At 37.2% G+C, this 16,303-nt stretch overlaps 1 protein-coding gene across 1 annotated transcript in view; it reads right to left on the bottom strand.

Annotated features, from left to right (window-relative positions):
* Nucleotides 1-249: 249 nt before the first annotated feature.
* TMEM182 (transmembrane protein 182) overlaps nucleotides 250-16,303 on the bottom strand; it is a 57,820-nt gene continuing 41,766 nt past the window's right edge. Inside the window, exon 5 of the mRNA XM_012471498.3 lies at nucleotides 250-2,294. Coding sequence (XP_012326921.1) covers nucleotides 2,074-2,294 — 221 coding nt within the window. The 3' untranslated portion in view covers nucleotides 250-2,073. The remainder of the gene's footprint in view (nucleotides 2,295-16,303) is intronic.

The following is a 16,303-nucleotide window of genomic DNA, read 5'->3' as shown; positions in this document are numbered from 1 at the left end:
GCTTGAAATTTATTTGATTGATGCATTACAACTATAAAATACTTCCAAAGTGCGAATCTGTGTAAAAGTGTCATACATATCAGCTACTCAGCCAATTGTCATATGAAAAATATATGGTAGCCACATAAGTGCACTATAAAGTGAGGATAACCATCTGAAATGTATAAATATTCAAGCCTTTGCTGAAAGCAGCTTGTATGTGAAACTTAAATGGCATACAGTACACCAGAAAAAGGCTCCATTCCAAAGTTCTACAAAAAAGAATTGTATTTACAGATGACATGAACTAATCAGATACATCCAGCATCGTCTGGAAAACTTAATGGCATGCCATAACTTAATATCACAGTCAATATGCATAACAGACCTCATAATTATTTTTCTAATAACCAAGCCAAAAGCAAAGAAGTAAATGAAGCAATATAAAAATGAAACAGTGAAAGAAAGGAAAGTACCACAAAAACATTTATAATATCATTGAAATGACTTGAGTAACCAGTTAGACCCCTGGAGCTTTATTATTATTATTGGCAAGTCCTGTTATGAAAATGCCCTCATGATTCACACCTTTGCAATTTTTCCACAGCTCCTTCCCATTGGAACAAGTCTCAATGGAAAAGCACAAGATGTACAGAGAAGACTGGGATCATCTCTCCTGCAGCATGGGAAGAGCTGATGACAAGCAGCAGTTCCTCTATCCCAGAGCATCTTCCAGGTGGTGACTCCTTTGCCTGTGGGTCATGCCTCTCTGTCCTCACAACAGCTGAAGAATGAAACACTGCACCTCCAACAAAGCTTGCACACCCTACCGAGCTCCCCTGGGATGGAGGCTTCCAGAATGCAAATAAGGGCTAGGCATCTCAGATGGATTTGATTTCAATCAACGTTAGTGCCAAATGAACATCTTTGGTATGCAAAATGTCTATGCTACTGAATAATACAGAATTATCTTTCCCCACAAAAACTTTCTTCTAGGAGGTTAAAGGAAATAGTCAATCTGTAAATGTTAATACACCTATTGTAAAGATGAAGAAATTGAGGGACAATAATTAAAGGAATCAAATGATCAGAAGAACTGGAACCCATAACATCTTGGGGAAAGTTAATATTTTATGGTCTTTAATGAAGCAAGGCTATTATAATCCTCATATGGAAGTATGTTGAGAGTTTGTAGCTAAAGAATATTAAAATCATATTTTACCAATAAATTTTCACATGCTGAACATGTTAGCAATATAATTTTTAAATGGGAATTTAAAAATATCAAATAGAATTATGGGCCAAGCTGAAGTGCTTGGTTTTTACATATTCTAAACAATATTACATCATACAATTAACTCACTTTATGTTCATAAAAATTCAATCTACATTATATATAATTTGATATGCAGATTTGCTACTTTTAAATTAGTTTAAAGTTCAGGTAAGCATGCACAATTAAGTGAATAAAACTAGGTAAGCAAACCACTGTTGGTGAGAAACAAGATAAGTATATGCTCTCAGTCTTGTTGTTGTGGCCTATTTTAATTGGTGAGTGCATGGCTCCCACTAATCAGAACAACTGCTGTCTATTTTTAAATTCATTTGCTCACAAGAGCTAGTGAATGTGTATGCTGATATTATGTGTGTGGAGAAGAAATGAAAAAAAATTATCTGACAACCTTGCTCATTCTTAATTATTCTCCAAGGACTTTTTTAAAATTAGCAGAAGTCAATGCCAAGGAGGCTTTAAGCCAAATCTATCTAGATTTGCCCTATGTCATGGTATTAAACTATTATCAGGTCTTTGCAACCTGCATGAACTCTAACATGTTCAATGAAAGGAAGATCTGTTTACCTGTTCCCTAAAGAACTAGGTCCTTGACAGCACTCAGACAAGATGAAGACTTGTTGGTGTCTGGAGAGATTCTAGGACCTTCTTATTGAAAAACGTCATTAGTAAAATGATGAATTTTTCAAGCAACTAAAAAGTGATATCAACTAATTTTATGCTGGGATCACTGAAACAAAATGGAAAAGAAAGTATTCTCTGTCTTAAAATCTCTCAAGAAAATACTTGTGACAACAGTTGATTTAGTGATGTATCTGAATATGCCGTCCAACAACTAGAAATAGTAATCCAGCTAGCAAAGAAAAAAATATCCCAGCTGGGGCCAGGAAAAACGACCAGCCATACAGAACGGAAGGGGTGAAATCCAGGCAGTCCTTCATTTTCATGTTTCGGTAGCTTTCCATATCAGCCACTGCCTGGACCCAGATGACATACAGGATCACCACCAATGAAAATAGGATGCCTGGGAAGGATGAAACAAAAGATTGTTAGTCTTTTGAAGATGTTTTCTCAAGAACACTATCTAAAGCAATCATTGACTGGATGACAATGATTGCTTCTGCAAATATATTTCTAGCAAAATCAAATACTCTATGTCAGACCTTTTATTATGTACTTTATAGATATTTCTTTTATCTTTCATCTTCAAAGCATTGAGGGGAGGGCTATAGTAGCCTAAGAACAGCGACCACTGACAGGTATTTATTGAGTGCTTCCTGTGTGCCAGGAACTGTAATAAGTGCTTGTGAACATTAGTGAAAATCTTAGCAGTTGTAGAATTTATATTCTAACTCTTTATTTATTGTACACTTGGTTTAGGATGAGCACTACACTATATTATGTCTTCCAATACATAGAATAAGCTGTTGAAATAGGTACTCTTATTGCCTGGTTTTAGATATACACAGGCACAGCCAGTGACTTTCAGAGCTGATTTTCAACCCAGATCTTTCTGACTCTTGTTACACTATTATAACCCAGCTAACTAATGCTGCAATTAAATATGGTTATAAAAATAGAAACCAAAGTAAGCACCAGACAGAACAGAGATGAAAACACTGAACAAACACAAAAGAATATATATGATTCTTCAGAACCTAAATAGATATATACACTAAAGATTTAGTGCAGCATAAAGAAAACATTGTCTTGAATAAATGAGGAAGGAGGATTGATGATAAAAGATTCTGTAGAATATAAAATCATGGATTAGAGATCAACAGCCATATTAAACAAATGAAAAAAAGAAAGAGAGGAAGGGAAGGAAGGAAGGAAAGGAAGGAGGGAGGGAAAGTAAAGAAAGAACAAATGCCTAACCACTAACTAGAAGGCAACATTCCAATTTAGCAACAATTATAATGTAACTGTACCCAGTTTCAAACATTGTTGGAATTAGATAAAGTATTACAGTGTTGGACCCTTGACCTTAATAAGTGACACAAAAACTCTGTGAATCCTGAAACTTGAGAATACCACTAAGCATGTCCTTTCCATGTAACTGTTACTGTAATTACCAGAAGGGAACAATGCCACTGCACTAAGCAGCAGGCTCTAGGGTCCGCTGAGCAGACTCACCAGAAAGCAACAGGCTCCACATACAAACCACACACACAGCCTGATGGATTCAAATTTGCCCTAAAGCAAAATCTACTTGAGAGCACTTGCTATTTGTCCAAAATTTCAATCCAAACATGCCAAGGATCTATTACACTCGTTGAATTAATGAGCTGAACTGTTAGGTATAAAGTCTCCATAGTCTAACTGCTGGAATGTCTGAAAGGTAAATGCAAGTTAGGAGCAGAGACTGAGGCATGTTGGCAGAGAGTAGCTTTTAAGAGCCCAGTCATCAATTACATCTCTCACGTTAATTGTGGTCCTACAGCATTTAACATTCTCTCTCTCTCCTGGGCCATCAATTTCATAAAGAATCTTGAAAAGTAAATACAAAAGAAAAAGGCTCATAAATACATTGTGGTGTGTTAGTATTAGAGCTTAAACTTCCTTGTAATCGTGATACAAGCTACAGAGCAATGAAGAATCGAATAAATGCTTCACTAATAAGAAGCATCCTTCACACTGTGGTCTGTAATGTAAATGCAAATATTGGCTCACACAGTAGAGCAATGTAGCCACTGAGAAACAACTAATCACAGAGAAATAGTAAAGCCATAGCCTGCGAGCAAACTACTTACAACGCCGTACCTCAGATTTTGACAACAATATGGCAATTCCATGTGTTGTCTAGCAACTCTGTGCATTTCAATACATTTTCCAGCAAATATATAGACAATGTTCTCTGTTGATGTAAAGTTTTGGCTTAGGCATTTGCATAATATCATTTGCCTTATGCAAACACCTTGCAAAACTTTGTATTATTTGTTGATACGGTTTTTATCTTCGTTGCATCATGTGAATCTCTTGTGCTTTCAGATATTTTAATGGAAAAAGGAAATTGCCTTTGTGAAAAAGCAGTAGCCTTAAATATATGTTTTCAAACATTGAAAAATTCATCACTGATTTTTGAGTATTAGGAAAATGTATTGCAGGTAATCAGGTAGATGATTTTTAATAAGAAAGAATTAATTTATATTTAAATATTGCCATTATTTGAAGAGGAATTCCAAGAATAAAGAATAGTCATTTTTATCACTATAATCTTTAACTTGTTCACTAATTGAAGATACTGTCCATTTAATTTGTATCAGGTCAGTTTATGATTATATCTCACCCATGAGGTAAGCCTGTGTGTGTGTGTGTGTGTGTGTGTGTGTGTGTGTGTGTGTATGTAGACACACAGAGAGAGACACACACAGACAGACAGACAATGAGAAGGAATTTACACCAAAGGCCAATGGTTTAGTGGATATGGAAGCAAGAATTTAATATGGCAGCCTCCATGAGACATGTGGTCAACAGAGGAAACGAGAAGGATACTGTATTCAGGTAAACTGATCAAATAAATGAATGGGTTAAGGCCAATGGGAGCCACGTATCTCACTGTCAGGAGATAGAGTTACAAATTTGCAAAGGAGGAAAGCTAGAATAAGCTCTACAGTGATTAGAATTTGATTAGAATTTGATATATCAGTGTGACTTTATGTTTTTTCTTAGAGAGATAATACAGAAATAAATATAGAAGTAATATTTAAAACATGCACAGTGTGTGTGCATGTTTTAAAATACATATGTGTGTATATACCTAGATATATTTTGTGGGTCTATTCCTTGAGATCATCTGACAGCACCAATAACCCAGTCACATGGAGCATACCAAGTGTCCAGATTTTGACTCCTAAACACCATGAAACAAGGCTTCTCAAATAAATTGTTGAATCCAGGCTGGGGCATAAAATATAAGATAAACCTGGAAAATCTTGTTATGCCAGAAAGTAAAGATGTGCTCAAAGAATGACAGGGGTGTTTTAAAAGCTAGCTTGATGGGGCTTTCCATAGCTCAAACTGAGACAATCTGATCACCAAATGTATAATGATAGCGGTATATTATTTCTCATTGAATAAAATAGGAAACCACAGTGATGTAAATAAATGAGCAAAGAAATAAATAATGGAGAAGAGAAGCTTTTCTTTACAATAGATAACTACCTTATAAGGGTAGAAGGATGATAGAATTAGAAATCACCATTTGACATTCATTTAAAAATAATTAATTCAGAGAGGAAACAAAAATGAATGCCAAAACTAGTGGATGAAATTGAATGAAGCAGAGTATATTTACGTAAGTCCAAAGCCTCCTCCAGTAAAATACTTATTAATTTTGAAGGAGAAAATACTAACTTCATACTACAGAAACCCAGCAAATATTGCCTTATTCAAGTAATCAAAGTTAACATCACCAGTGACATGACAAATTGATGTCACACATCACCTAATGGGATACAGTGAGAATAACACAGCATCAATGCTATAATCTTAGAGCCAAAAATACAGAGCCTGAATTCAATCATGAAAAAGAAAAATCAAACTCAACTTCAAGACCTTTCTACTAAACCACAGGCCTGTACTTTCCAAAAGTATCAAGGTTATGAAGGATAAAAATGGACTTACTCTGGTTTAATGGAGATTCAAACAACAACTAAATATAGAGTGTGATTCAGAATTTGGTTATTTTGCTATAAAAGACATTAATGGAATAGTTAGAAAAACTTGAATGGAATCTCTAGGTAAAATGACTTACAACATCTATATTTTGATATCTTAGGACTTTTAAAAACATAAACAATAACTGGCTTGAATAACAATGAGTTACAAACCTACTTGCCACAGTGACTTTAGCAAGAATAGAAAAATCTGCAATATTAGGAATTTAATAAATTGTTCTAAAATAAAATTACACTTAAATTTGGTCATACATTTGGAAAGCACAAATTTATTTCCAATTAAATTTTATAATACGTATATTTTGAAGTCCAGAAAATGTAAAAAAATATTTCACTGGAGGCAGAATCAAAACATGGCCCCAAAGCTCACGGAGATTTGCGACCATAATGAAACTGCAGAAAGATAATTGAGTCACACCAAGAACACGTTGACTCTCTTGTCATTGGCACTATGTGAAACAATGATTGAAACTTATAATTTTGCATGGATTCCCTTACAAAAATAAAAACTTTGCCCTTTGAATGCCATAAATTCAATTTGGAAAGCATATTTTCTCTTTCTGAAACAAAGGGCACATATAGTGACAAATGGCCATTGAGAATGCAATTGCTAATGATAACAATATGGAAAAAATCACAGTGTGGAAACAAAACAGAGATTCCCCAAGACCAAGTCAAAAACTGAGACATAAAATTGTATATCCTCGCTGTTTCACAAACGCAAGAATGAGAAATGGAGGCATACTCTAAAGATCTTTCCACTATACCATAAGAACCAGATTTAAAAACACATCCACAGAAAGAAAAAAATTTAACCCCAGAAGTGAAAATGTTTTTTCCATAAAAATATAGGCAAACTATCAAACTGCTTTATTTTTCTCTCATGCTATTCTCACTGCATCCCATCAGGTGACGTGTGACATCAATTTGTCATGTCACTGATGAAACTAACTTTGATTACTTGAATAAGGCAATATTTATTGGGTTTCTGTAGTATGAAGTTACTATTTTCTCCTTCAAAATTAGTAAGTATTTTATTGGAAGAGACTTTGAACTTATGTAAATGAAAACATTTTTTCCTTTAAAAGATAGGCAAATTATCAAACTACTTTATTCTTTTCTAGAAGTACATATACTGTTACATGTAATATTTTTTTCTTTTTTTTTTCTTTTTTTTTGAGATGGAGTTTCACTCTTGTAAAGAGAGTGTTTTGGAGTTACTTGAAAACGATAGACTTGATCTTTAACTGCTTAGGTGTAACTCAACTGCCTTTAAATGGGTTTTCACAACTTGAATCATGAACATTTATAGGTTGCTTGGGGAAGAATCATAAATTCAAGATGATTCAAGGCCGCTTTTAGTCATGCTTCCACAAAAATGCAGTGGCAACTCATTTCCATTTTCCATGGGCCTAAGAAAGGCCATAGAACAGCATAGTCAAAACATGCACTACGAAGTTAAGGTGAAAAGTAAACTAGAATCAGTAAACGAAATCGTCATTTTTCTACATAAAAGCTGCACACCTCTAAAAGGTAGGGCGATATTTAGCAAGGGTATCTATATAGAATTAGAAAGTAAACATCATAAAATGTTAGGGATGATAGCATCAGCTACCTCACTGTGGCTATTTTCAGCAGAGGATGGAAATGAGGTTTGCAGCACTCATCTGTCTACCAAGATCAAATGTTGAGCCTGTGGAATAACTCAGGCTGAACCCTGAGAGCAGGAGTCTCACAGGTTAGGCTGAAGACATTCCCAAACATTCTGCAACAGGGAAAATGTTCCCAGGAAGCAGTGGGGGACTAGGTTACTTCTCTAGGTGGAGCTGTCTGGAAGGCAGCGGGACATGTTTGTGCTAACTATAGAATCAAGGAAAAAATCTGGGGCCGGGTTAAGTGTGCTAAGGACAGCAGTATTCATGAAAGAGTGAATTTAGAGCAGACATATCCAGAAAGAAGAACAAAAAAGAAAGTTGATAAGCTATGTATTTACTATCATTTTTGAAGAGGAAATATAGCAATTCATCAAGGGAGATACAGGGAATGCCTCCTACAGATCTGCATAGGGACAGTGAATAGCATGACTGACAATATCCCCACAAACGGCTTTTGCAAAAATACATAAATCATCTTCATATAAACATTTCTTAAATCAGCTTATACCTAGTGGTTGAAGATATTAAATTAAACTGCTATAGTCTGAAGGTTTTTCTAATTGGTAAAAATATTCCAGTTTCATTGTTTCTCTTTCTCATTCTTTTTTTTTTTTTTTTTTTGTATTTGCAGAATCTAGCCAGGTATTGACTTTGCTGAACATTGGAGAGCTGATGAATTTGTGAGAGTGATGCATACAAAAGTGATGCATATAGAAGTTTCAGATACCTGAAAGCAGTGTCAGGTCGAAGTGATGATATATTTGCATTTACATGTATATTATTCACCAAATTCTCTAACTTGGGGGTTAATATTTGATTTAAACAGTTAAGCCCTTAATTTCTTTTTTTTTTTTTGAAAGAGAAAAAAGAAAGAAAGAAAAGGAAAGAAAAGAAGAAAGAAAGAAAGAAAGAAAGAAAGAAAAAAAGAATGAAAGGAAGAGAAAGAGGGAGAGAGAATGAGAATCTTGCTCTATTGCCCAGGCTAGAATGCAGTCTAAAAATAGGTATTAAAAACCTCTTTTATGCCAAAGATTGTGCTTAACAATGGAGACAGGAAGGAATAAGGGAGGAAAATTACAAACAAGCAGCCAACCAATATTTCATTTAAACCTATGAAATGCTATGCAATTGCTGAGGAGTGATTTACTTCCAATTATGTGGTCACTTTTAGAACAGGTGTGATGTGATACTGAGAAGAATGTATGTTTTGTGGATTTGGGGTGGAGAGTTCTGTAAATGTTTATTAAGTTTACTTATTCCAGGTCTGAGTTCAAGTCCTGGATATCTTTGTTAATTTTCTATCTCGTTGATCTGCCTATTATTGACGATGTGGTGTTAAAGTCTCCCACTATTATTGTGGGGGAGTCTAAGTCTCTTTGTAAGTCATTAAGAACTTGCCTTATGTATCTGGGTGCTCCTGTATTGGGTGCCTATATATTTAGGATCATTAGCTCTTCTTGTTGCATTGATCCTTTTACCATTATGTAATGTCCTTCTTTGTCTCTTTTGGTCTTTGTTGCTTTAAAGTCTATTTTATTAGAGACAAGAATTGCAACTCCTGCTTTTTTTATTATTATTTTTTGCTCTCCATTTGATTGGTGAATCTTCCTCCATCCCTTTGTTTTGAGTCCTTGTGTATCCTTGCATGTGAGATGGGTCTGGATGCAGCATACCGATGGGTTTTGGCTTTTTATCCAATTTGCCTATGTCTTTTGATTGGGGCATTTAGTCCATTTAAATTTAGGATTAATATTGATATATGTGAGTTTAATACTGCCATTTAATGCTAGCTGGCTATTTTGCCCAGTAGTTGATGTAGATTCTTCATTATGGAGATACTCTTCACCTTTTGGTATGTTTTTGGAATGGCTGATACTGGTTGTTTCTTTCTATGTGTAGTGCTTCTTTTAGAAGCTCTTGTAAAGCAGGCCTGGTGGTGATGAAATCTCTGAGAACTTGCTTGGTCACAAAAAATTTTATTTTTCCTTCATTTATGAAGCTTAGTTTGGCTGGATATGAAATTCTGGGTTGAAAATTATTTTCTTTAAGGATGTTAAATATTGGCCTCCACTCTCTTCTGGCTTGTAGGGTTTCTGCTGAGAGATCTGCTGTGAGTCTGATAGGCTTCCCTTTGTGGGTAACCTGACCTTTCTCTCTGGCTGCCCTTAGTATTTTCTCCTTCATTTCAACCCTGGCGAATCTAACGATTATGTGCCTTGGGGTTGCTCTTCTTGAGGAATATCTTTGTGGTGTTCTCTGTATTACCTGGAGTTGAGTATTGTCCTGTCTTGCTAGGTTGGGAAAATTTTCCTGGATAATATCCTGAAGAATATTTTCCAGCTTGGATTCCTTCTCTTCATCACACTCAGGTACACCTATCAAACGTAGATTAGGTCTTTTCACATAGTCCCATATTTTTTGGAGACTTTGCTCACTCCTTTTACCCTTTTTTCTCTAATCTTGTCTTCTCGTTTTATTTCATTGAGTTGATCTTCGCCCTCTGATATCCTTTCTTCTGCTTGATCAATTCGACTGCTAAAACTTGTGCATACTTTATGAAGTTTTCGTATTGTGTTTTTTGGCTCCACTAATTCACTTATATTCCTCTCTAAATTGTCTATTCTCGTTAGCATTTCGTCAAACCTTTTTTCAAGGTTCTTAGTTTCTTTGCATTGGGTTAGGACATGTTCTTTTAGCTCACAGAAGTTTCTCATTATCCACCTTCTGAAGCCTGATTCTGTCATTTCATCACACTCATTCTCCATCAGGCCTTGTTCCCTTGCTGGTGAAGAGCTGCGATCCCCTGTAGGAGGAGAGGGATTCTGATTTCGGGTGTTTTCAGCCTTTTTGCGCTGGTTTCTTCCCATCTTTGTGGATTTATCCACCTGTCATCTTTGTAATTGCTGACTTTCAGATTGGGTCTCTGAGTGGACGTCCAGCTTGTTGGTGATGAAGGTTTTTCTGTTTCTTAGTATTCGTTCAGTGGACGCCCCTCCCCCACAGAGCTGGACCTTCCCAGGTTCAGCTGTGCTTGCTGTAAAACTCTCAATCCTCAGCGTTTCCAATTGCTGTTTTTTTTTTTTGTGGGGGTGGGACCAGCTGAGCCTGATCACCTGGCTCCCTGTTTCAGAGCCTTTTATTTTTTAGTTGAATGGTCGATTCTCTCCCAGGTGTTGAAAGGGTGCTGGAATCTGTGTAATTTCCCTTGCGGTGACCCACTGCGCCGGCTGAAACAGCGTCATTGAGATTCGTGGTGCTTTTTTGCCCAGGAATCTCTTGGTCTGGCTCCCTGTTTCAGTCCCCTTTTCAATCAGCTGAATGGGTGACTCTGCCTTCCTGGAGCTCCAAACGCCAACTAAAAGGGCACCCAGTCCCGTATACTCTGCACTGAGAACCGCTGCATCGGAGCACCAGCAAAACAGCCGCACCGGCCAAAAGAGTCGCGCTCGTTACCCATGGGGCTCCTCCACTGGGAATCTTCTGGTCCGTGGGCAACAAAAATTCATCTGGGAGTGTGGCATCCACTCACTCTCTGTGCTTTCACTGGGAGCTGCAATCCTGAGGGGTTGCTACTCGGCCATCTTGGATCTCTCTCCTCTCTTTCTCATTCTTTTAATTGACATATACTTTATATAAAGTAAAATGTGCAGATTTCAAGTGTATGCTTTGATAGGTTTCGAAAGATGTAAACATCAATGTAACCACAACCAATACAAAATAGAATGTGTTCATCACTCAGAAAGGTTCTTTGTGCCTCTACACTCTCCTACCCAAAGCATCTATCACCATAGCTTAATTTTGTCCTTAGAATGTCATTATAAGTGGAATCATAACAGTATGCAGTTCTTTAGTTTGGGAATGTATTTACTCAACATAATGCCTGAGAATGCATTCATGTTCTTAAAATGTGTCCACAGTTCACTCCTTTTTATTGCTGAGCAGTATTCCATTGTATGAGTGTACCACAATTTGTTTATCTGTTTATCCACTGATAAACATTTGGGTTGTTCTGACTATTATGAATTAAGCTACTGTGAATATATTGTTTTGTGATGTTCTAACTCATACATGAAGCTTTGAAATGATGGATAACATTTCCTTAGACAAATGGTTTAGGAAAAATATGGTAATGAAATTTTTGTATGGAGCACAATCTTACACCAAACTGATAAAATGGCACTGGGTCTTATTCTATGACAGGCACCTGAAGTGCACCTGCTGAAGCTTCCTCCCTTTTCCTCCACCCCCAGGAAGCCCTGCTGAATCCAACTGAGAACATGGCTCTTAATAGAACACTACCCTTAATAGAACACTGCCCTGTCTTCCTCAAACATCAATTCCTCAGCAAAACTTTTAACGGTAATTCCACAGTGCTCACTGAACCATTCAGCTTTCTAAGAGCCTAGAGCACAGGGTTCGTTTTGTGACTGGTTGTTTTCCATTTTTCCATTCTTTTAAAAAAAACCTTTTATTACGTATTATTTGAAATTTAAAAAATGACATATACATAAATGTCATGAAGCTTAATTATAAAAGCAACACCTATGAACTGGTCCTCAATCTAGGCAACAGAACATAACCCATCCTTGCAGCATTACTTCTGGGATTCCTTTGGAAAGAGACTTGCCCCTGAAATATTTAAGGAGCATCTATAGGCTTTAATTTAGGAGGTCAAAAATTACAACCAAGGAGTAAGAGCTAGACCCTTAAGAAGCTGGCTGTGTGAAAGCAGGCAGCTGATTAACCTCTTAGGATGGAATCTCAACGCTCCCTCATGCTATGAATGCCGTCAGGGTCCATTAGGACAATTTGGCTTCAGCCCTGCATTCATAAAAGACTCCCAATTAGCCTTTGCATGATATCTATAAATTGTTATATAGTCATTCATTTATGTATGAATTGTAAAAGCATAGAGCATTAATAAATATAAATGCTAAAAATGCTACAATATTTGTAAACTTGTTTTCATATGTATTAACTTTAACAACGAGGAACCTTAGAAATTACAATATTTGAGGGCTTTCTCAACTTCCATGAAGCCCTCTATGTCTTGCTAAAGGATGAAATATGAGGATTTGTGCTGGGTAACTGCCTATCACAGATACATTCCGGAGTCCACAATGTACTTTTAACTTTCTCCACATTACATACTGGGAAAAGGGAAATTTGCCACTTCTGCATTACTAAAGAGTAATTTTTGTCATAATCCTGTAATGTAATTTCAAAGTAATCTCATAAATATTATTGCATTCATTAAAATGTTTACACAGTTTTTCTGAGAAAAGCTGAAGTTACATAAGATGATTTAAAATTGTTTTTGTAAAAATTAGTTTGCTCTTCTGTACATTAGTATGCTATTGTTTTCTCAATAAAATTATGCTTTTAATAAAAATAAAAACTAATAAAATTATGCTTCAGATTATAGAACAACTAATGTATAATCGTCCACATTATCTCCATTCTTCATTTTCTCAGACTTGTTTTCCATTTTTTCCTCCAATTTTCTGAGACAGCCTTAATTCCTTCTGTCATTACAATATCATGATTATACCTTTCTGATTTCCAAACACTCTGCACACACTTCATCATTCTACTTTCCAAATACATTAATTCCCTCTTCTCTTTCATTTTTTGGACTTAGAATTTGATTTAGTCAACAATATATATAATGCTGGTTGAGTTTCTCAAACATTTATGACTTTCTTAGATTGGCATAATAATTTTTATCATTAAACATCCTACGTACCCATGATCTGTACTCTACTGAGAAACAATTATTGACAGAGAATGATCATAGGGGTTTATCTATTTCTACAAGTAATTAGGAGTTTAATCCGAAAAGCAGAATTTCATCTAATGCCAAGGCAGTATTTATTCACAAGAATTGAGTTTCAGAAAGTAGGATGCGGTTGAGGGTACGCTCCTGGATTCTGGCTACCCTGGTTCAAATCCTGCCTCAAAGGTTCACACTTTTCACTTTATTGAGTAATAAAGATGTCCACTTCATTGAGTAACCTTGAGCAACTTTTGTACTGCTCTGTTTCTTCCTTGGTAAAATAGAGAGGATTCAAGTGCCTCCCTCAGAAAGTAGTCACGAGGACTTAACGGAGGAAAAGCACTGAACACAGACAGTGCCTGGAACATGACAAACACCTAATAAGCAATGGCTAATTTTGTTATTATCATTATTATTATTAAGCTTTGGCATGAGCTCCCGCTAATGGTTAGCAAATGTTACTCTCTGAAATCTTCTAAAGCATCAGAGATTCTCGTGTGACTGGGCCGTTTCAGGACAGGCCAAGAGGCAAAACAATAAAAGTGCTGCAATGTCTTCCAGTCCCGAGATTTCAGAGGCATAAGGGAATGATGACCTCCCATGCGTCTCCTGGTGTCTTTCTGGAACTCTCCACCAGGTGGCACCAGTCACTCCACAGTCCCATGACAAATCATTTTGCCAAGAACAGAAGGTGAATCCAGGCTCAAGCTCGTTGGCACTGAGGACAATTTCTTCAAGTGTCCAGTCAAGCCAACGGCCTGCCTCTGCCCACCGGTGCTTTGCTTCTAGGAAGTAAAAATTCTTTCCAGGACAGATTCTTAGCCTAGATCAAGCACATTAGGCTTCTCTTTCCATACATGAAAATGTAAAGAAAACAAAAGGCTCAGAAAAAATATATAAAATTTAGTGGAAAAAAAACAAAACAATATTTTTTGGCCACTCACTACTAGTTAGTTCTGAGAAAAGTGACTATTTGGGAGATAGGATGGTTTACAATGAAAGGAAATAGTTGGAAAGACATTGAATCCCTTAGTACTGAGTAAATAGTAGATAGTAATGAGACACATATTTTGAAAAAGAAGAATAAAACTTATGGAAACTCGGTCTGCCTTTCCACTGTGACAAAACCTAATTCGAGACCAGAGACAGTATGGGTTTTGTGTTTGTTTTTTTTTAAAGACAGGGTCTCCCTCTGTCAGACTAGAGTACAGTGGTTTGGTCATAGCTCACTGCAGCCTCGAACTCCTGGACTCAAGCAGTCCCCCTGCATCAGCCTCCCAAGTAGCTGGGACTGCAGGTCTACCACCACACTTGGTTCAGAGACACTATTGATAGCATATATATAATCTCATCACTTTGCACATCTGAAAACCCTCTTTCAGGATAAAGATTAATTATGCTTCATTATAATATGTCATATAAGTAAAAGCGTTCATTTGCCAGGCCTGTTACTTTACTTCTTAGAAGAACAGCACATTTTTTAAAGAGGAATGATAGGAGTATGGGGAAGCATTTATTCAACTAAAGTTTAAGGTTGTTCAGAAAACCTCCCCCAAAGGTACTCCAGAGCTGGCAATTTATCCGAGCAGGAGTTAGACTGTGACCCAGAATATCTCCAACGAGGACACGCCCAACAATCCAGGTCGAGTGGACCCTTGCAGGGAAGCAATGGCTCTCTCCAGAGAAATGGCTCTGTGTCTCCTCTCTTCACATTCTCATTCCCAATCACGGCCTTCATCTGACTAAGATGTTCCAGACTCAAGGAGCAGGGTTTGGGATTTGATTTCCTCATTTTCTCCCTTATTAGTGCCCCATTTAAAATGGATTCTAGTAGCCAGTTACACACATTTCTACAGAAGAGCAATGGGGGAAAATAAACTCGCAAGGAAGAATCAGAGAAAGAAAAGTGATTACATTAAAATATGTTTGTAAATAAAAGTCTTCACATCTGTTTTCTATATAATATTAAGCAAGGCTCACTAATGCTAGCATTTGACATTTATGTAAAATATCAGACCAAGGACGTTGGAAAACCCACATTAAAATTTGAAGGAAGGTATTCCCACATTATAATAGGATCAGTATCTAGATGACAGATTTTATTTAGACAAATCCCAACTGTGACAACAGCAGGCACAAAGCGAGTCTACAAAGCAGGTACTTTTAGAAATATGAGGGTTACTAGTCTACGCTCCTGCTTAGAAGACAGATCTAGTGTGCCTGGGTCTTTTGATCATCAAAACTGAAGACCCCAATTCTACTACAAGAGGTGCATCTGACTGGCATATCAGTAACAAATAGTTTCCATTAACTACTTCTTTTTCCCACCACCTACCTCCCACACACCGGAGCTCTGAGTATGTTAAGTTCTGAACTTGGGAAGCTGTGTTTTTTATTTTCTCCGGAAAGCCTACTTGTCACATACCAGGAAAAGTCAGAGAAGCTTTAGAAAAGCCACTGTAGCCACTCCTTGGCCAGCCCCTCCCAGGGAGTCCCTTGGGTTTGTCCATAGTGGGCAGCTGTTTATAGCCCAGATCTCTCACTGGATGGACGTGGAGATAGCAAGTGTGGACGGCAGGGCTGCGTGTGCCTGCGGGTGTGGACGGAAGGGCTGCATGTGCCTGCAGGTGTAGACGTAAGGGCTGCCTGTGCCTGGTGTGTGGACGGAAGGGCTGCCTGTGCCTGTGGGTGTGGACGGAAGGGCTGTGTGTGCCTGCAGGTGTAGACAGCCTGCCTCTAGGCCATCAGCAGTTCTTCCTAAGCCATCTTGCTCTTGTGCTCTGATGGCTGCCACATCCTCCTTTACCTGGAGGAAAACATGAGGAGCCTCTGCAAGCCATGTGTTCAGTTTCAGCCAAAGGAAAATGAACACCTAAACTATGTTCCTTGGTTTCTGTGAGCTGTTTGATCTAGGATTAAGGAG

The sequence above is a fragment of the Aotus nancymaae genome, unplaced genomic scaffold (assembly GCF_030222135.1).
Source record: "Aotus nancymaae isolate 86718 unplaced genomic scaffold, 86718_ANA_hifiasm-v0.15.2.pri h1tg000131l, whole genome shotgun sequence".
Taxonomy (NCBI): Eukaryota; Metazoa; Chordata; class Mammalia; order Primates; family Aotidae; genus Aotus; species Aotus nancymaae.
The sequence above is the reverse complement of the archived record's forward strand: the minus strand, read 5'-3'. Positions and strand labels throughout refer to the sequence as shown.